This window comes from Aristolochia californica, unplaced genomic scaffold (assembly GCF_029961685.1).
Source record: "Aristolochia californica isolate CCGP_79_NKW_82.1479 unplaced genomic scaffold, dmAriCali1.0.hap1 SCAF_3, whole genome shotgun sequence".
Classification (NCBI taxonomy): domain Eukaryota; kingdom Viridiplantae; phylum Streptophyta; class Magnoliopsida; order Piperales; family Aristolochiaceae; genus Aristolochia; species Aristolochia californica.
Window position 1 is genome coordinate 48,159,891 of NW_027181992.1, and position 20,933 is coordinate 48,180,823.

Sequence of the window (20,933 nt, forward strand, 5' to 3'; positions counted from 1 at the left end):
GCCATCGGTTATCTCAACTGAGTTTTGACCCTCTGATTTTCTCTCATTATTGCAACAGAAAGGTCCATCATCTCTTTTTGGAAGTGTTCCTTGAAGATAGGATGTACAACCTTTAACTGGCTCTGCAAATTGATTATACTATGTCTTCAGCAATCTTTTTATTACCTTTCATTTCCAAAGTCACCAGAGAAAAATATAAGTGGACAGAACCCATAACTTTTCCATTTTTTGGAAGAAGGCAAAGCTTTGTGAAACCAATAAACTAGATTTTTGGCCCTGAAATACAAGTTCAATTTCAATTATTTGCTCTATTATTTTTTATGGTATATAATTCTTTTATTTTCACTTACTGTACCACATTTTTCTGATACTTGCAGCTGCAGTACTTGAATGGAGTTTGATCTCTCTAGTTAATTTACTAACTTTTTTGTTCATTCAGTCTACTATTCCCAGAACTGGTATGTTGCTGGTCCTTTTACATTGTGTGCATTCTTTTTAATGGTTGATTGTTGTCTTTTGGACTAAAGACTTTTAGTGTAATTTGCCATTAAGTTTGCCTTAATATACTGCAGTAGACTTGTCATATGTTTGGTTATGGCTTTATAACTAAAATCTAGTGCACATATGTGACCATAGGATTAATATGTATTAATGGTGTTAACCATAAGTATATGCATTCTATTCTATATTTTCTGTGTTAATATATAGAGAAAATTGGTCCTCTTTTTTCTCTGCACAGTAGGCCACACTTTCCCTTCCTATGTAGGGGAGAGGAGGTCCCTCCTCTCTAGGTGACAAGAGAAGGGGGAGCTAAAGGAAATTGAGCACCCCCCTTCTCTCTTCTAATGATATTAAAATGGAATAGGCTATTCCTTATATTGTTGGACCTGATTATATATCCTTTATTTTGTAGACCATTTATTTACCTATTTACCGAACAGTAAAATGGTAATCAGATAAGTAAATGGAATAATAATAAAGATAAATACATAATCGTGTGCAAAAAAAAGCCTTGAATAATGCTACTCTAATATATAAAAAATTGTTAAAAAATATTAAAAATTGGATCATTTGATGATTTGTCAAAGGTAGCAGCATATGTAAGAATAGAAAAATCAGAAAATTGGAATAAAAGCAAAGAGGCAAAGACCAGAGAAAGGGGGTGGGGTCTTCCCCTTCCCCTACAGAAGGAGGAGGAGGAGGAGGGGAGAGGGTGGGTTGTTTTTATCTCCCATTCCTCTGATCTTAGGTCAAAGAGAAGAAGGGGGAAAAAGTCTTCCCCCTCCCCCCTCCGCATGGCCGTATGGCCTCCTCCTTTGAATCAGTAAAAAAAGAAGTTAGGAATGTAGTTTTTTGTTTTTAGGACAGCTAATAATTTAGTTATCAGCCAAGAAGAGACTAGAGAGAGCCTACAAAGATGTTAGTTGTTGAGAGAAGAACAAGGATTGAACTCCAGGAGACCAGAGAGATGTCAGTCGTCAGGTGGCCTAGAAAGGCGTAAGGAAGAGTGAAGATGAGAATGTTGAGAGAGATTGGATGATTCAAGGTCGGCCTTTAGAGTCACCTCTTAGTTGCTCATAGCCAAGAGGGTTGCGAGATTGGAATGAACGAGGGTTGAGGGAGAAAGATTAGGGTTTTTTTGAACTATTTATGCTTTTATAGAAATCACTAAAATATTGCCTTTATATTAATTGGGTGGCCGTATGGCCTCATCCTTTGAATCAGTAAAAAAGAAAAAGTTAGGAATGTAGTTTTTTTTAGGACAAGTTAGTAATTTAGCTATCAGCCAAGAAGAGAATAGAGAAAGCCTACAAAGATGTCAGTTGTCAAGAGAAGAGCAAGGATTGAACTCCAGGAGACCAGAGAGATGTTAGTCGTCAGGTGGCCTGGAAAGGAGTAAGGAAGAGAGAAGATGAGAATATTGAGAGAGATTGGATGATTCAAGGTCGGCCTTTAGGTCACCTCTTAGTTGTTCATAGCCAACAGGGTTGCGGGATTGGAATGAACGAGGGTTGAGGGAGAAAGATTAGGGTTTTTTGAACTATTTATGCCTTTATAGAAATCACTGAAATATTGCCATTACATTAACGTAATTGGGTGGGGAATAAATCTTAATTGTTTCCTTTCCCCTTAATAAGTGGTAAACAGATAAAGTACCTGAATACTAATTGGATAAGAATTTTTGTTCAGTTATCATTCCATTGAATAAACCGTAAATGGCAAGTTGTGTAAACAGGTGAAATTGAAACCCGATGGAGGTCTATATACTTGTAAAAAGAGACGGGGAGCCATCTTCTTACTAGGCAGAAAGTGGAGGGTGTGGTTGGAGGCCCCTTCTCCATGCATACTAATCCGAGTTCTGACTTTCACTTCTTTGATCATAAAACTGAGGGAATTTTCTCTCTGTACAACCAAATTGAGGAAAGGGATCCCCCCTCCCCCTTTTCTGATCAATGCAGAAGAGGGAGGAGGGGGTGGGCCTACCTCCCCTTCCTCCTTCTCTTCCTCCCCCTTACTCTGCTCTTCTCTTCCCTTAATCTCCATCCCTTCTCTGAGGAAAGAGGTAAGTTGGGCCCTGTTCCCACTTTCAAACCACTATTTTTTAATTTTTAGTAATTAGCATTATACCATTGCACAGACAGTTCTGTTAGTTTGTGTTTAATTTTTTGCCATATTTGGAAATATGGCAAAACTTGTGGCCATATTTGGAAATGTCAGAAAAAATTTAAAAGCTGTACCTGGATATCAGACAAGACAATTGATCAGTCTTTAAGCATTAAAATCTAGGGGAGATGCTTTTCCAACAAAAAAACAAACAAACTCCAGGTGAGATGTATAATGATTGTTTTTTTTTTTTTTTTTTTTTTTGTAAAAGATGTATATATTAATAGAGAGATCTATACTGATTGTTAGTGTTAAGTTCTTGTAGAAATCTTTTTTTTTTGTCCCGATATGCTGGAATGCTGGAATCCTTTGCATTAAGTGAGTAAAAGATTATTCTACATATACGTTATGATTAGAGGTATTCCACTGGTTGTCTCAGGACTTCGTCATCAAAGGAAAAATCTGGTGCCATGGTTTATAGCAATCTTTTCGCTTATTGTTGTTTCTGCTCAAGTTGTATTTCACATAATCTGGCTTGTTGAAGGCAAGGAATGGGGAGTTGCCGGTGCATGGTGGGTGCGGTTAGTTGGGTTTGTGAGGTAAAAGTGTTCTTTTGTCTTTATTTTTCCTTCCTTTGTAATTTCTTAACCACTTGTCTAGAAAATAACTGGTTCTTGTAGTAAATGACACTTATTCTTTGACTTTTTTTTTTTTTGCACAGAGTACTCTTTTTCATGTTTGGACAAAAATCCTTACTGATGAATGCTCTGTATTTTGACTAACACTTGCAAAGCCAATTTGCTATATAGCTTGTTAGTTTGATGACTTCTGTTACTGCCAGATCATCTTTTTATTACTTTGGCACACTTCTTGTGGAAGGGTCTTCTTTGATATTTTATTTTTACTCGTGGAATTCTTGCATCCTAAAGGGACCCTTAGAGAATGTCTAGGGAGACATCTGCTCTAAATGTATACGAGGATACATAGTCATCATATAACCTACAATTAGAACTTTTTTGGTAGTGATGACTCATGACTCTTAAGTTCCATTGCTCTGACCATCTGAAGTCATCCTATGTGCATATTTTAGCCTCATGTTGGGAGGTAATTGTTTTCCAAGGCTAACTTTTTGAAGTTGCCAGCTATGGTGCCTTTGTGGAGCTGGGTTGGGTTATGCTAGTATCTGAAATCAGTATGAGAATTCCAACTACTTGATAATTGGCTGCTGTTATTAGCAGTTGGAACATATGAACAGATTTGGATCTGGTAACCAGAGATTGTTATGACGTATACTATTTTCATGTTCAGTTGTAATTTTTTTATTATCTAATATTGGTCAGTAGATTTAATGTTCTACCAAGTTTTCTGGTCCAAGCAATAGTTGCCTAGTCAGCAGAAATATGACATATTGACCAGTGTGCATAAGATTTTATGATCTACTTTATAAGGTGAACACATGAAATCAGCTGCATTGGTCAAAATGAATTGGATATTTGGATACTTCGGTTTCTAATCAAAGTACCTTTTGTCACATTCATTTTTTTGAGAGAAATAAGAAATTTTATTAAACACCCTGAGCAGAATTGAGAAATATCTTTTATTAAACATTCCATAAATACAATTTTTGGTCAATCTTTTTATTAAACATATTTGGGTTTCTGCTCAAAGTACCTCTGGTCACATTCATATGCTCTTCTTATGATCATTTTGCTGCAAATTTTTTATTTATAGAATAATAAAGGTATATTTTATTTGCAGTGCTCGACCACAGGGATTCAATTATATGGTATATTGTTCAGCTGTACAGCTGGCAGTTGCTATTGTTGCTTTGTTCGAAATTTATGGCTACAAGCTCGGCCTTGTCGCCTGGCTGGATTTGTGTTGGGAGCACTTTTCTTCAACTCTGGACCGGTTAGGTTCGTATGCTCTTTGTAAAATGCGTTTAATGCGAAATAAGTTGATGAAGTTATTGTACTGTTCAAATCACATGATTTGTGTTCATCAAAGAACGGATGACCTGTGAACAATCAGTTTTAGTTACCTACAAGCTCATATTACCTGCTTGATGTGGTTTCTGCTTTATAATTATTCAATATCTAGTGTGCTCATTACCCACCTGCTTGCTATTTAATGCTGTTATGAATTACTGCTCATTGATCAAGGACGTAGATAGTTGCCAGCTAGATAGGGTTCCATATATAAGAATCTTCAAGCTTCAAAAATAACTATAAGACTGCTTTTAGAGTTTTTTAGGAGTACCACCAGTTTTGTTGGGGACCTCTGCAAATTCATGGATGTACACCATTCATTTGAAATTAGAGATGCAAATGAATGACTTTAAACAACAGGTTCATTTGTTCGATGTTAACTACACCAAGTTGGTGGGTGTTAAACCATCCACTTGTTGTAATATTCCTTCCAAGTAATCTATTGATTATAGTAATAATTAGGGCTCAATTTTTTTTTTTTTTTGAAATAGTTAGGGCTCAAATTTTAAAACATCAGTTGTTGCTCTGATAATTGATGGGCAGACCTCCTTGCACAGATGATATTTGTGGCCCTCTGAAATTTAAATTGCATCCTTATAAATTTATTTATTTTAGAGATGTTCAACTTGTAGAGGTTGAGATGCCTAAAAGGATGATAAGTCATCCTTCTATGATGCAATGGATGATGCAGATTGAGTCATGTGTGCACACACACTCACACATACACGCATGATAATAGATCACAACAAAGGTTCGTACTTTAGAGTTACTTGCTGCTTATTCTTGCCACATACACACACACTACACACATGCATGTGCACGATAATAGATCATTAATGCATTGTTCTGATCTAGTATTTTTCTTTCCTGAACTTGCCACAATAAAGGTTCGCACCTGAGAGTTGCTTGCTGCTTACTTTTGCCTGTCATCCAGCTGGTTGTGGGGATTAGTCATCCTTCTTGGATTTCCTTACCTTTCTTTGTCTGTAGCTGTGTTGGACTCGTCGATTGGTCTCTAACAAGTAACTTCTTAGGCCTATTTAGGTGAGATATTATTTTGCCTCTATTTCTTCCCTTACTATTTGCTTTAAGTTATGATTAAGGTCAAGCACCATGATCACCTGTAGTAAAAGTGTTCATGCTGTCATAAGACCAAAGGTTAAGTGGAGCTATGAATGTGAGTTCGTGTTTAAATTTTTTACAAGTGAAATAATTTGTCCTTTGCACAATTTTCTGACTATCTTTCTTTGCTGTTTGCGGCTCACACATTCTATAATCGCAAAGATGGTGGAGGTCTCTGCTAATTTATGCAGGAATTAGCATAACCCTGCTCTATATCTACCAGCTGCCCATCAAGTTCCCAAATATGGTTCAGACAATGGCTGAATTTATTGGGTTTTTCAGGGTATCTGAAGTCTCCGAGTGGCCAGATATTGCTCTGGGTCTTTCACTACTTATTTTCTTCTTCATGGTATATGTCATTGCCTGAGTTCTCATTCTACTTTATCTTTGGTGCAAACATTTAATACATCTGGGAAATGGCTGCATCTGTTGTATATAGTTTATACCTTTATAATTTTTTGAATGTCGATTGCACACATACATGACATCCCTTTCCCCGGTGAGGCTTGAATCCAAGACCTCTCTCTAGAAATTCCCCATGTGGTAATTGCGCCATAGGCCCAAGTGTGAACCTATATATTATTGGAATAGATCTGGTAGGATCAATTTCTGTGAGGCATAAAAGTTGGTCAGCTAATTGATACAGTAAAGTGGAATAGATTATCCTTTCATTTGTCTTCATTCCTCATTTATATTTCCACACTGCTCTTCTGGATTTTTGTTTTATATTTGCAGTTCATGGTAGCATTTTTATTTTCTAATCTTATATTTTCATAAAATTTATGAAGAATGTATTCAAACAGTTGGAAATTTTTTGAAGCACAAGGCAGCAGCCTAAAATGTAGTGTATTTCTAATGCCCTGCTTTCTTCATCTTGTCTATGTGGGGCTTGCATGCCTTACAAGCAATATGGACCAGGATGCTATTCATCTCCTTCTAATGTTTGATTTGGAAACTAATTTCAAATAGTCTGATAAGCCCACTACTTTTTTAGGGTGTTTAATTAATCTTGTGTCATCCTTTTCTAATCCTTATAATGGTAATAAAGCAGAAAAGTTTCATGATTGGGGCTTATGATACTCAAGGGGCATGCACTGGTGGTGTTCCTGTTACAATTCCTTATCAATGTTACTGGCTGAAGATGGCTTGCATTTCCTACTGTCCATTAGCCATATACCACTGCAAGTCATCTTCTCTATGAATTTGTCCCAAATTCAGGGTGGCCAGATCAAACAAGCTGAGAAAAAATTTAGCTTATTGAAGAAAGAATCCTGGACCACACAAGAGAGGAACAATGAAATAATGTTGACAATTGATTCCTACAGTTAGCACAGAGGGAACAACTGTTAACAAGATTTTACAGATTTTTCTCTCTTTGTCATCGAAATTTTGAGTTGCTCTAAGGATTATTTCTGTTGCTATTTTATTTTCAATGTCAAGTTAACATGGCAAATCCTACTGTTCTGGTGATGTATATTTCGTATATTTGCATACTGAGCTGCATTGATACCATATATTTGTACCAAAATTTCTGATTGGTGAAGAATACATTTGAATGTTCTCGTGTATTTATTTTATGATTATTTTGTAAAACAGCTGTCTTTTGTTAGATGCGACTTGGATGAAATGGACTCTATTATGTCAAGGCCTGACAGAAGCTTGACGGAGCAACTTTTACCTTCAAACCATTCATTCTTCATACGTGAGTCTAGGTAAAAATTTAACTTTGCTTTATCTCTTTCTGTTTTTTTTCCCTAGACTTTGAGTGAAGTTACTCTGGCCGAGAAGAATTCACATTACTGGACCTGTCATATTTTTTATTTTGTTTAGGAACTATGAGCTAGATGTTGTACTTTCCATTTTCTTGTGGCTGGAAAGGTCTTTGTTCTTTGTTGTTGTTGTTGTCGCTCAATCATTGTGTTAAAAATCGGTCTTCTGTTTCCCTGCTTTTTTACTGCCCGTACATGCGAGGTTTTAATTTTTGACTTGGTACCGTGAAATGGATTCTTGAATAAAAAACTGGAAGTTGAAGTTTGGACTTTGTAGAATCTGAGAAACAAGGAGAAATAGAAGAAGAAAGAGAAAGGAGAAAGAAGAGAAGAAGTTGGAAAAGATAGCATTAAGAGAGTAGCAGCTGTCAGGTCTTAGGTTGACCGTATTTTTTTTTTTTTGATAAAAATGTATTTATGTCTTAGGTTGACCGTAATTCCCCTTATAAACTCACTTAAGTGAAAAAAATTACAAAAAGATATATATACCACTCTGCACTTGCACACTTATATCTCCCTAATTACACCTCCCAATGACATGAAAATTTAACCATATACTTCTAACATAAGGACAAGCTAATGGCTATCCTAGACGAAAATACCCTTTTTTACTTATATTTCAATGCTCCTTTCAAGTTGGAGTGTATATATCAAGAAGCCCCAACTTGTTATAAAAATTCCCAAATTCTTTCTTTCTCAAAGCTTTAGTAAAATCATCAACAAGTTAATTCATGGATTTGACATAGGGAGTGACTATAGCTCCACTTGTTACTGCATCACACGAAAAATGGTAATCAGCTTTTATACGTTTAGTTTGTTCATGAAACACTGGGTTACTTGCAATGAATATTGTGGCCTGGTTATCACAAAAACATTTCGATAGCATCTGTAGTAAGAAAAGCCAACACTTGTATCACTGATCTCACCCATAAAAGTTCACTGATTGTGTAAGTCATTACTCATATTTTGCTTCTATACTAGAGTGAGTACAACATTCTTTTTCTTACTTTTCCAACTAAGTATGTCTTCACCAACAAAAATACAGTATCCTGAGGTAGATTTTCTATCCAATTTGGACACCGCATAATCGACATCCAGTATACCTACTAATATGTGAATGAGTATGTGGTGCGTACAACAACCCCTTTCCTGGTACACCATTCAAATATCGTAATATTTTGTTTACTGCTTCCAAATGTATCTTGATCGGATGCTCGATTAACTAGCTGACCATGCTCACTATAAATAAAATGTCAGGTCGAGTTACTGTAGTATGAATAAGTTTGCCTACCAACCTTTTGTAGATTGTCTCGTCTTTAAGTTTGGCACCATCATCTATGGAGACTATGATTTACCTCCATAGGCGTCTCAGCAAGCCTAGCTTCTAACAGTCTGTTTTCATGGAGCATATCAGACGTATTTTCTCTATGTCAGGACAAGACCTGCTTTACTTCTTGCTAGCTTAATCCCAATGAAATACTTAAGGGAACCTAAATCCTTGGTTTCAAAGCATTTTGCAAGATGTCTTTTATCTTCTTCAATGCTTTTCACATCACTCCTAGAAAATATTATGTCATCATAGTATACAATCAATAACCACAATTTTGGAAGGTTTTTTCAAAACAAACAACAAATGATCACAGTGACTTCTGCCAAACTCAACGACAAAACTATTTGGCTGAATTGTTTTAACCAACCTCTCGTACTCTATTTGAGGTGATATATTTAGTCTACATACTTTCCTTGTCTTCCTTGAGCAAATACCAGGAGGTTGTTCCATATAAACCTCCTTGGCTAAATCATTATATAAGAAGGCATTTTTAATATCCAACCGGAACATTGGCCAACCCTTGTTAACGGCTATAGAAATCAATATTCGAACTGATGATAGGCGTGCAATTGGTGAAGAAGTCTTAAAGACATCCATTCCATAGGTTTACGTGTACCCTTCGACAACAAATCGGGCTTTTTATCTCTCTATAGAACCGTTAGCTTTGAATTTTATTGTGTAAACCTACCGATAAGCAGCTATAGCAACATCTGGTGGTGGCTCATATAATGTCTATGTTCTCCTATCAATCAAAGCTTTCATATCTGTATCCATGGCCTGTTTGGAAGGAGGAGAAGACAAAGCTTCCTATAGGGAACAAGGAATAGAATAGGAAGACAAGGATAGCAATTTTTTTCAAGAAACCAGAGAATGACTCAAAACAAACAAACTTGGAAATAGAATATCGAGTTCCACATGGAGTACAAGCTCGAATACCTTTAAGAAGTGAAACATGTAGACGTAAATCATTTACTATAGGACCGAAAGACGAGGAAGGCATATGTGTAGGTGGAGGAGAGGGTCCTTGTGTGATGGCCTTGGATGTTACGATATGTTAAAATGTATATTAAATGTAATTTATGTTCATAATTGTTGTATAATTTGGGATATGTACATAGGGTTATTTGATTAGGCTTAATGGGATGGGGGGGTATTGTCTTGGGCCCATGGGCCATTTTGTAACAGGAAAACCTAAAGCTTAAATACCTAATGAAAGGGGGAAAATCCCCAACGAAAACATTTTGATTCATCGTTCGTCTGCTTCGTTTTTGTCGTGAAACCAGAGAGCTCAACGGTCTCTCTTGTTGGTGTTTGGACTGTTCCGTCAGTCCCGTGAGTTTGATTTAACATGGTATCAGAGCTAGGCACGCCACAGCCCGTGTTCGTATCCCGTGAGATGCGGCGGGGTGGGTGTCAGAGTGGTTCCGTCCACTTTTGTTAGAGTTTGTGGTCTGAGTTAGGTACTTGGCTTTCCGCACCTTAAACGGCTAGTCTTTTTGGGTTGTATTGGCTAGGTATCTGGCTTAGAACTCCGAAGTTAAGCGAGCTTGGGCAAGAGTAATTCTAGGATGGGTGACCTCCTGGGAAGTACTCTTGCCTAGGACTTTAACATTGGAAGGAGTCCGTCTCTATGGACCTCAATGGCTTTTGTGTTGGCGGATCAACAACTGACACAATGCTAAGAATATCCTCTATAGGTTGAGGTACCTAACCATCTACTTCGAGCGAAGAAGTACCAGACTCATGAGATACTTGAAAGATATTAGACATCTCCAAAAAAGGTAACATTTGCAAGCACAAAAGTTTTTTTGGTTGCTGGACATTAACACTTGTACCCCTTCTCAGTATGGGAATAACCAAGAAGACCAACTTGACTGATCAAGAAGATAATTTATTAGAAGTTTTCTCAAGTATATGAACGTAAAAATAGATCCAAAGACACAGGGACAAAGAGGAAACAACTCACTAGTAGACTTGAGAATTTGTAAAGGAATCTTACCGCCTAGCATAGATGAGGACATCCTATTAATCAAAATGCACACAGTGAAGACGACATCCCCTCAATAGGACTTAGAAACCTTCATTTGAAAGAGCATAGTGTGACCAACACCAAGTGGTGATTTTTGTGTTCTACAATGCCATTATGTTGTGTAGTATAGACACAAGAAGGCTGATTGTGCAATGTCATTGACACTACAAATGTGTATGAATTCAAGACCATTATCAGTACACAAAATACGGAGTGAAACATCAAACTGATTATTCATTATAAAACTTCAAGAATACATAAAAAAACCTTGGAATCTCCCATGGGATATGTACCTAAGTAGTCTGACTAAAGTCAACAATAAACAAAGCATAGAACTAGCAGCCAAATATATTTGGTACTTGACATGGACCCCATACATGTGAATGAACAACTTCAAATAAACTATTGTTATGACTTGAACTAGGCGGAGAAGACTCTCTATGGTGCTTCCCGAGTTGGCAAGATTCGCACAGAAAAGTAGATATAGAAATAATTGAAGTAGATTGGCTAGAGAGGGATGTCTTAACCGCAAGTGCCACTGGAAAGGAAAAACAATTGCATTGAACACTGAAGAAGATGGTTGCCCTAAACCTTCCAAGTCTTCTTTCTCACGCCTCAAAACAATAGTCCTATTCATTCGTAGGTTCTAAAAGATGCAATGAGAAGGATAGAAAGCAACCGAATACTGGAAAGATTTAGTAAGTTGACTCATAGATAACAAGATAACAAGAAACTTAGATACAAACATAACAAAAGGATAAGGATAGAGTGGGCTGAACTGTCCCAACTCCACTCATAGGTGAGATGGAACCATCGAGCAGTAACATGTTGGAATGAAGAAGACTGGGTGAGGGATGAAAATAATGTGGACATACTTGACATGTGTGTTGACACACCGGAACCAATAACCCATGAGGAGACTGAAGACACACATAAGTCAGACATACATGATTGTGCTATGGTAGTTGTGGTGGTGGAAACACTCTGGGCCATGGAACAAGAGGATGCAGCCAACTGTTTAAGTTATCAGGTGCAATAGGAACATTACCAACTACACCACTAGTAGAGGACACACTTTCTTTCACCATTTCCATCACTATGACCTCGACCATGCCCTAATATATCTGTGCCTTGTCCTCGGTCACCTTGTCCATGTCTACTAGATGCCTCTAAGCAGCCCTAAGCTGGCTGAATATTGAGGGCAGCAGCTTCAATCCCCATGTTATCCTTGCTGCCCTGCGGAACTATAGTTACTTTTGCACGCATTGCTCGGTTAAAGGTCTTTCTAAGTGTAAGAATAATATCATCAACAAGTACTTGGGCTTGACTGCATTATATTCTGATCCTGAATCATTAGGGAATTTGGCTACTTGAAGCTTTCCCTGCTGTGCTCAAAGCTCAGTGGTAAAGAGATGATATGTACTCTACAACTCATTGAAATACCCAATAATTAAACAATCTCCGCTCTTTAATCCAGAAAATCTCGAATACAACTCATAGATTCTAGATAAGTTGCTCTCTTGGTCATTCAAAGCCTCTAGTGACTTCCAAATTTCTTTGGAGGTCTCAGAATTCATCACTTGTTTCTTGAATTTTAACTTCATGCTATTAAGGACTCAAGTCATAACTTGACTATCCTTTGCATCCCAATCATCAGTTATCCGGTCAGGACAATCATCCCTCAAGTATCTTGAATTCCACTTAGCCTTTAGATAAATTCTGACAGATTTGGACCAGCCCAAATAATTTTGTCCATTTATTCTCTCTATGATGATCACAATGACATCCTTACTATCTACAATCCCAGATTCTTTGGCTGGTGTAATCACTTTTCCTGAATCAGTCGTCATTCACTAACAACAACCACCAGATTTTTTCACAAGTAGATGCTGGAATATCTACTAAGTTGACCAACATAAAAGGAGCTCTAAAGGAGTAAGGTGGGGCCTACAAAAAACATAGAACTAGGGCACAAAAGCACAATTGATATGAATATATGCCCACTTTGTCATAATTTTAGAGAAACAAATCCAGAAGAGGTCAATTAGGCTGACATCAGGCCTAAGGATGATGATGCAAGCAGGATGCAAGTTTGGAAGAATTTTACAGGCACAAAATCGGATAGGGGAACCTAAACAACTCTCTAGGGGACAAAAACTTAATTAAGCTGTTCAATTGACAGTACAATCCATCAACCCTAGGGTTATATCACAAATAAAAGGAAAAAGGTCTAACCTTTACCTTCTATCAGCAGCAAGTTTTTGAAATTACTCTTCCTGGAGAGTTTGTAGACCTGAGGAGGAGAAGATTCTTGCTTAAAATCTCACAACAGTCAGATTGATTGCTTTGATACCACATAAAATCTGAGAAACAATGAGAAATGGAAGAAGAAAGAAAAAGGAGAAAGAAAAGAAATTGAAAAAAGCTGTGGTTAGAGAGCAGCAGCTGTCGGGTCTTAGGGCTACCTTAATTCCTCTTATAAACTCACTTAAATGAAAAATTACAAAAAGACATATTTGCCCCTCTTATACACTTATATCTCCCTAATTACACCTTTGAATGACGCGAAAATTTTAACCATATAATTTTAACGTAAAGACAAGCTAACCTCTATCCTATGAGGGATATATGTGCTTGGGAAAAGACTAAATTTTTTTACATATATTTCAACAAACTTCAATTTTATTGGTTTTGGTTTTATGTTCCTTCTTCTGTGCGACTCTTTTTGCTGCTTGATATTTATGAAAGCTCTCGTGTTACAGCTCTGGTGTGAGAAATACCAATGTGCTGCTGCGTGGAGCCGTCTACCGAAATTTTAGCGTCAATTTTTTTACATATGGATTCCCGGTAAGTGGTTCGATCAATTGAAATTTCCCCATTGTCTTCTTTTTGTTCTTGTTAATTTTCTTGGTCACTTCAAAAGGTGGTCTTGTTGGAGTAATGGAAGAAGTGACCTTGTTAGAATATAGTACTTACAGCTTGTCATCTTATTAACAAAATGCCCTCTAGATCCTAACCATGGACAACCTTCGAAAGAGAGGCAATTTACCCGCCCAGCCACCCCCCACCAGCACTTGCTCCTTCTATAATGCTGCTGATATCTATCACATCTTCTCCATTGCCCATTTACTTGGGAAAGTGTGGGAGTGGCCTCTTGGATTTGATTGGCATTCATACTTGCCTCCCTCATGATCTTTATGGCACCTGCTGCATGCTGCTTGGATTCTCTGTCCCAAGGATGGGCAAGGTTCTCTTCTCTATTTGCCTCACTTATGTTCCTTGGGGGCTTTGAAACGAATGTCACAACCGCCATTTCCACTGCAAGGTCTCCTGTGTGGATGATGTTTCCAGTCACATCTCAGGACAGATATCCACTTGGATCTACTCACTTATGCAATTCCTCAGCTCACTTATGCAATTCCTCAGCCTTGGTGGTCTTCCCCTTCGTGGTTGTTGGAGGATGCTTGCCAAATGTCTGGCCCTTCTTGCGGCCTTCATTGCAGGACTGGAAGCCCCCTCCCTCCGGACTTGTAGAACTCAACTTCGATGGGAGTGTTATGAGAAATCCCGAACCTACTGGTTTTGGCGGGGTTATTCGTACTGCTGATGGTGCCACCCTGATCTCCCACTCTATGCCTAAGGATACCTCTGACTCTACCTCCACTGAGCTCATGGCTCTCCTCCAGGGCCTTATCATATTCCGTGACCACTTATTTGGCCCTCTCATTATTGAAGGTGACTCCAGATTGTGGTGATAACCTGGTGCTCCTTCTCATTCTCGGGACCCCCTTTGCAGCACCGGACCATATTCCAGGATATTAAGGACATTCTTCCCTTAATAAATAAAAAAAAAGACATTTCTTCCCTTTTTAATTGTTTTTGGACTCATGTGCCAAGGTCAGCCAGCTCTGTGGCTGATTTATTGTGAGGAGTGGAGTTTCCCTATAATCCCTTATTGTAACTGAAATGCTCCCCTAATTGTTTTTTTTTTTTTTTGCTTCTTTATCAATAGAGAGCTCATCAGTTTCAAAAAAATAATGGGACCCTATTTTCTGTTATGTTCCCTCTTGATGATCCTTGTCCATCAACCGAGCATGTCTTTGGATATTCTCATTTGTACACTGTCAGTCTCCAGGTAGAAACAAAAAAGGTACTTGTATCGTCCAAATCATAAAATGTGTACACCTTGACAAATGTTATCTTATTTGGAAATACTCCTTTCTAGTCCCTCCACTAACCAAAAAGAAGCTAGCTATGCCCAGTAGCAATAAAACACAGTGGCTGGTTGCCCAAAGTTACCCATTTGCACTAACACAACTCTAGGTTTTTGCCCTGGCTTGTAGTGACTATAAGTTTACAAGTATGTCAAAGAACAGAAAAACAACAGTCTCAGCTCCAAGCAATGGCAACAATAGACATAACAACTATAGATCATCATGCTACTTCAGCATACCCACCAACAGCTACCCCTTCTGCTGAAGTTTTGGAGGTAAGCGAGTTCACTGCACCTGTTCTTGTGTTTTATGGTCTCACCTTACATGATAGATCCGTTGCTATCCAAAGACTTGAAAGATCTTGTATACAAAAAGAACCAGTATCTCCCATCCAATATCCCATTTTGTGTCAACCCACTGCTTGTATCCCAGTTATGTATCATTTCTTTCTGCTCTATCATTTGTGTCTGTTCCTCCATTCTATCACCATCCCTAACTCATCGAGGATGGGAATTGGCTATGTAAGAAGTGATAAAGCAATATATCTGACACATGGGTATTAACAAAGTACCAGTAGGGGAAAAAGGCTATATGATGCAAATGGGTTTTCGGCATCCTCATGTGGAAGATCTATCTGATGAATATTTAAGGACAAAAAATCACCCATGTTGAAAGAACAAGGAAGAAGGAGACTCAATTTAAGGCCTGAATTTCTTACTTTTGACTCAAGTTCAAGAATAGAAAGTCTCCCTAAATTGCACTTTCCTATTTCAAGTTTGCTGATATTTTTTATTGGACATGGAACTTACCGGTTTTATGGGAAACATCACCCAAAACTGAACTTGCTGTTTTGGTTTAAAACTCCAATTGGAAAGTCTTTTCATTTAGTAATTTTCTTTTTTTTAGTTTCTAAATTAGAGAAGTCTAATGTTAGCAACTCTATAGATTAGTTGTCTCCCGTTTTTGAGTTTTTTTTGTCAGAAAATAGATATAAATTTGAAAAGTTCTAATTGGAGTCCATTTCCTATAATGGACAGCATAAAAGTTTCCTATTTTTTTTATATTTATGCTATGACAGGGCTCTCACATGTCACACAAATTACTCTTGTGCTATTGAGTAAAGTTTTGGTTTTTGTTCTCCCTTGGATAAACTTATCCTTTGTGCTTTTTTCTCTGTTTATTATTTTCCTTAATAGCTACAAAACCCTACTTTCTGTCCTTCAAGTTTTACCCATTAATCTTGAATTCAGATTGTAGTTTTCTTAGTTGTTGCTGAAATCTAGGTTACCCACACTCTAGAAGATGCATTTAACTTGTTATTCCTTGAATCTACACAACTATGCTGCATCACTTCTCCACCAACTCAATATAAAAATGCATTTTGACGGTGATTTAGAGGAAAAAGTATATATGAAACTATTACCTGGATTTGTTTTTGAGTGGGAGTCCAAGGTATGTAAACTAAAAAAATCCATTTGTGGGTTGAAAAGTTTAGCATGGTGATACTTGCCTTTGGGTTTAAAAGGTGTCTGCTTGATCATTATGTGTTTATAAAATGTTTGTCTTAGGATATGGTTCTTATGACAATATGTAGACAACATCAATATGATTAGAAGCAACGAGGAAGAAGTCAAATGGGCGAACATCAACAGTTGCAAACAAAGGATTTGGGTTTTTTGAGGTATTTTGGGTAGTGTGGTTGTGCAATCGCAGTTCGCTATAGTCCCTCCCAATGGAAATAGACACTCGATTTGTTAAAGGAAACAAGAACATTGGGGTTTAAACTGATTGATATACCTATGGAATCCAATGTTAAGTTGTTTGTAGAGATAATAGGAGATGAGTTGTTTTGTTATCAGGATTGGTTATCTATCTCATATTTAGAAGACCTATTCGAGAGTGGGAATTTGCTCTAGATACTATTTAATGTAAATTATGATGTCTTGATATAAACAGTTCAAATCCCATTACAACTTGGAGTGAGGGATCATGTGATTATAAATTGAGAGTTATAAGGATCAAATGGAATCTTCCTCTCTCTCGCCTCTCACCCTTCCTATTTAGTACTTTTGTTTCCTCTCACTCACTCTATTGTTCTTTCATTCTATTCTCTCTAATGTTTCGTCTCATGGTGCACTAGAACTAACAGGTCTGAATGGATAAATAATTTAGAGATGCACTTGAGGACTGTTTCTCATTGTGCCCAAAAACAAAGGAATGCATTTGGGCATTTTTCCTGTAGTTTGGACATTTAAACATGGTGATGGGGGAGATTAAAAGTCTGCACAAGCCATTTTGCTTGGGTAGAATTTAATTTCCAAAATTCTGATGAAATCTCCTTGCTGCATCCACACTGTTATTTTTCAGTGTGGATGGGGTGTATATCCCCAATTTTTCTTGATTTTCTAGAAATATTTGACATTTTATTCTCAAAATTTCAGCTCTTTAAGCTTCAATTATCTAAAATAAAATTACTCACTATATGACTTATGCTATTATTCTAATTCAAACATTTCTCATGACTAGCCATGTGAAATATTTGATCAGAGCCTGTTAATGGGTCAAAGTGTACAGCATTAGTTATATTCTGTTGTAAAAGTTGATTTTCTCTGATTTGGAATCAATGGAGTAGTCAACCAACTGGAGAGGTTACAAGTCTTGGTTGATTTTGGTTTGAGTCTTTTGTTTTTTACTTCAAGGACTTCTTATTTTCTGAGAGCACGTGAGTGGCAAACTCTGATTGAAGGCGATTCCAAAGTAGTGATGGGTGGTGCTCCTCGGGATCAGGCCCACCTTGGCGCCATTGAAAGACCTATTATGAGATTGTAGATATTGGTTCTCCTATTGATTGTATCTGGACTTGTGTGCCTAGATCAGCTAATTCTTTAGCTGATACTTTAGCAAAGGGGTCTCCCTCCAATCTCTCATTCTATCAGGAAACCACCTTACCTAGCCTTTATAGTTTTGTTCTTGGCATTGTGCTGTGAATAAAATTGCTTTCTTAATAAAAAAAATGTCTTTTGCCTTCTTGGTTAGTTTATCCTTAAACAGCATCTTGTAGTGTTCCATTGTAGAAGTTTATTTTCTCTGAACTTGAACCACTGGAGAAGTCAACCACTGGAAGTCTTGGTTGATTTTGGTAATCTCTTTTGTCTTGTCTTGGTTATAATCTTTTTTTTTTTTTAACTGTCTTGGTTAGACATTTTTGTTTTTGTTTTTTAAACAGTGTTTTGGTTAGACTTTCATTATAAGAACCTATGTGGAACATTTAATCACAACCTGCCAAAGGATCAAAGTATATGTTCACTTACTTTTGTAAGTTTTTTTATTCCTCAGAATTTGGTACCACTTAAGTGAATGAAGATGTCAACCAATTCGAGAGCTTATAAGGCTCTGTTAATTTAGGAAACAATTCTACTCGTGTCATGTATCTTTTATTTTTAGCTTTTCTCTCTTTAACTTATTTTATGCATTTATGTGCTTGATGTCATTATAGACAAGGATTAGAGTCTATTGGTCATGGCAAATTTATTCCTATAGGTTTGTGTTTTCTTTCTTTTTTCTTCAGGAATGTATCTTATTGTCTGTTTGATTTGGGATTATTATTTTCATTTGATTAAATCCATTATGCTTGGCTTATGTGTAAACCTTTCAGTGATGAATGTGACAGGTGTTACTGCTTGCCCTTTCTTTTTGGAGTTTCAATTTTGCAAGTATATGTGCTTTTGGACTGCTAGCATATGTGGGATATATATTATATGCCTTTCCTTCATTGTTTCACCTGTATCGGCTAAATGGGTTGCTTCTCGTCTTCATTCTTCTTTGGGCTGCCAGCACCTATGTTTTCAATGTGGCATTCACATTTCTAAATAAGAAAATGCGGAAGGTATTTATGTATATTACAATCTATAAACTGTATGTTGTGCATTTATGAGGATTTAAGGTCAGTAAGATGGCTTTTATCTCAACAGGATGATATGGAGATTTGGGAGACTATTGGCTTATGGCATTATCCTATCCCTGGATTCTTTCTACTTGCACAGTTTTGTCTAGGAGTTCTAGTAGCAATGGGTAATTTGGTGAACAACTCGGTTTTTCTTTATCTATCAGATGAAGATGTGCGCTCTGTGAATGGTTATTCTACTGTAGCAGGTGAAAGTTCTTCATGCTTTCTCTTTTTTCTATTCTAATTTGGTTCTTCCATCTATGTGGAGAAACTGGGATATATTTTTTTATTAAAGATTTCATTTGATGTAGTTGTTGATGCTGGTACAAGGTTACTATTGAATGAGAACCTGTTTTGTCTTGTATTTTATTGATTCTCCCTTGTGTCTTGTTTCATTTGTATCTCATACATGCTTATAGCCATCATATCATTTGCTTAACATATAAGCTCATAGAGACAATATATGACATTTTAATGTTCACATAGACAACATATACATCTGTTGCCAATTGTATCTTTGCAAACTTCCGGCTTCATTTTGAAATCGACCTATTGATTGAAGGTTCTTTGTATATTTTTATCTAGCTTATTAGCTTATTCTTTAGTCTTATTTTGTTCATGAATTACAGAGATAGACGGAGAGAAAGAAGAAACAGTGGTGTTGATTGTGGCGACAATTGCTTGGGGACTGCGCAAATGCTCTCGTGCTATTACTTTGGCGCTGATTTTTCTTCTAGCCATGAAGCCTGGCTTTATCCATGCTGTATACAGTATGTCAACAAACACATAAAAGCTTCTAATTGATTACCCAAAGTCTCATCTCCTAAGTAGATTACATTGCATTTAACCTGAAATGTTTCCATGTGCGTGATAAGTAAAAACATCATTGCTCTAGGTGTTGCTAGTGGGAAATCTGTATAGTTATCATAGTTCTTCCTATGAGGAAATGTTTGAAAGAGAAAAGCTAATGAAAATCTAGTCATGTCCTCTCTAATCTTTCTATCTCATATCCAATCTGCTTTTTGTCAAAGTTTACTGATAGTGATGTTTATTCCTATGTTCAGTGGTGTTCTTCCTGGTGTATCTTTTGAGCCACAAGGTTAATACAAAGATACGGCAATCCCTGATTCTTCTGTGTGAAACTCATTTTGCACTTCTGTACATCCTTCAGCTTAATCTAATCTCGAAGTCCTTGGAGCAAAAAGGTTCAGTGATTATGGAAATACTGTCTCAGTTGGGTATGTTATCTTATTTGTCACTTTTTTTAAAATATTGTCATTTAATGTATCAAATCTCTGATATTTGGTGATCACATTTTCTGTTTTCCCCTTCTAACCGAAACAACAATTTTTGTCCTTCTAATACATGCAGGACTTTTGGATCGTGCTAGTCCCTGGGACTTTTGCAAAATCGCTGCACTTTCATGCTTCTGTGCAGTTCAGAATAATGGGTCCAAAATGCTCTTTTCATTATCAGCAATTGTACAAAACACTCCCTGCCCTCCTTTTGGATTTAGCATATTAAGAGCTGGTTTAAACAAATCAGTTTTGCTCTCTATTTATGCTTCAAATGCTAGAGACCAGTCGGGTAACTCTTCTCATGGTATACCATTAGCCTTTGATTAAAATATTTTCACATTCCTATTCTTTTGTTCCTGCTGGAGTGATACAGATTCAGTAGGGCCTTACTAGTTATACTTATTAGTTTCTGCTTTCCTGTTGGTGTATAGATTCAGTAGTCATTACTATTTACACCTGTGGGGGCATACATTAGATGGAGTAATCTCAACGGTGCCATGTTGGATGGGGCACAATGCAAAAGAATAAACAAGTGGATCTGTGTTTTCTGCCTTAAGATTAGACCCATGTGTCACTCATAGCATTTTTTATATTTTTGGATACCGATGGGATGATTAGTATAGATTGTTTGGT

General features: G+C 37.1%; 1 protein-coding gene across 4 annotated transcripts in view; it reads left to right on the plus strand.

The window, feature by feature from the left end:
• The window catches only part of LOC137959834 (piezo-type mechanosensitive ion channel homolog), a 29,267-nt gene that overhangs the window by 869 nt on the left and 7,465 nt on the right, over positions 1-20,933 (plus strand). The window contains exons 2-13 of one of the 4 annotated variants that reach the window (XM_068807216.1): positions 378-458; positions 3,044-3,203; positions 4,363-4,520; positions 5,480-5,636; positions 5,877-6,063; positions 7,311-7,426; positions 13,605-13,689; positions 18,727-18,942; positions 19,028-19,208; positions 19,632-19,772; positions 20,067-20,240; positions 20,374-20,589. In XM_068807216.1, coding sequence (XP_068663317.1) covers positions 378-458; positions 3,044-3,203; positions 4,363-4,520; positions 5,480-5,636; positions 5,877-6,063; positions 7,311-7,426; positions 13,605-13,689; positions 18,727-18,942; positions 19,028-19,208; positions 19,632-19,772; positions 20,067-20,240; positions 20,374-20,589 — 1,872 coding nt within the window. Of the gene's footprint in view, positions 1-377; positions 459-3,043; positions 3,204-4,362; positions 4,521-5,479; positions 5,637-5,876; positions 6,064-7,310; positions 7,427-13,604; positions 13,690-18,726; positions 18,943-19,027; positions 19,209-19,631; positions 19,773-20,066; positions 20,241-20,373; positions 20,605-20,933 lie in introns of those variants that run through there. The other 3 variants (XM_068807215.1, XM_068807217.1, XM_068807218.1) reach the window with 3 other exon arrangements.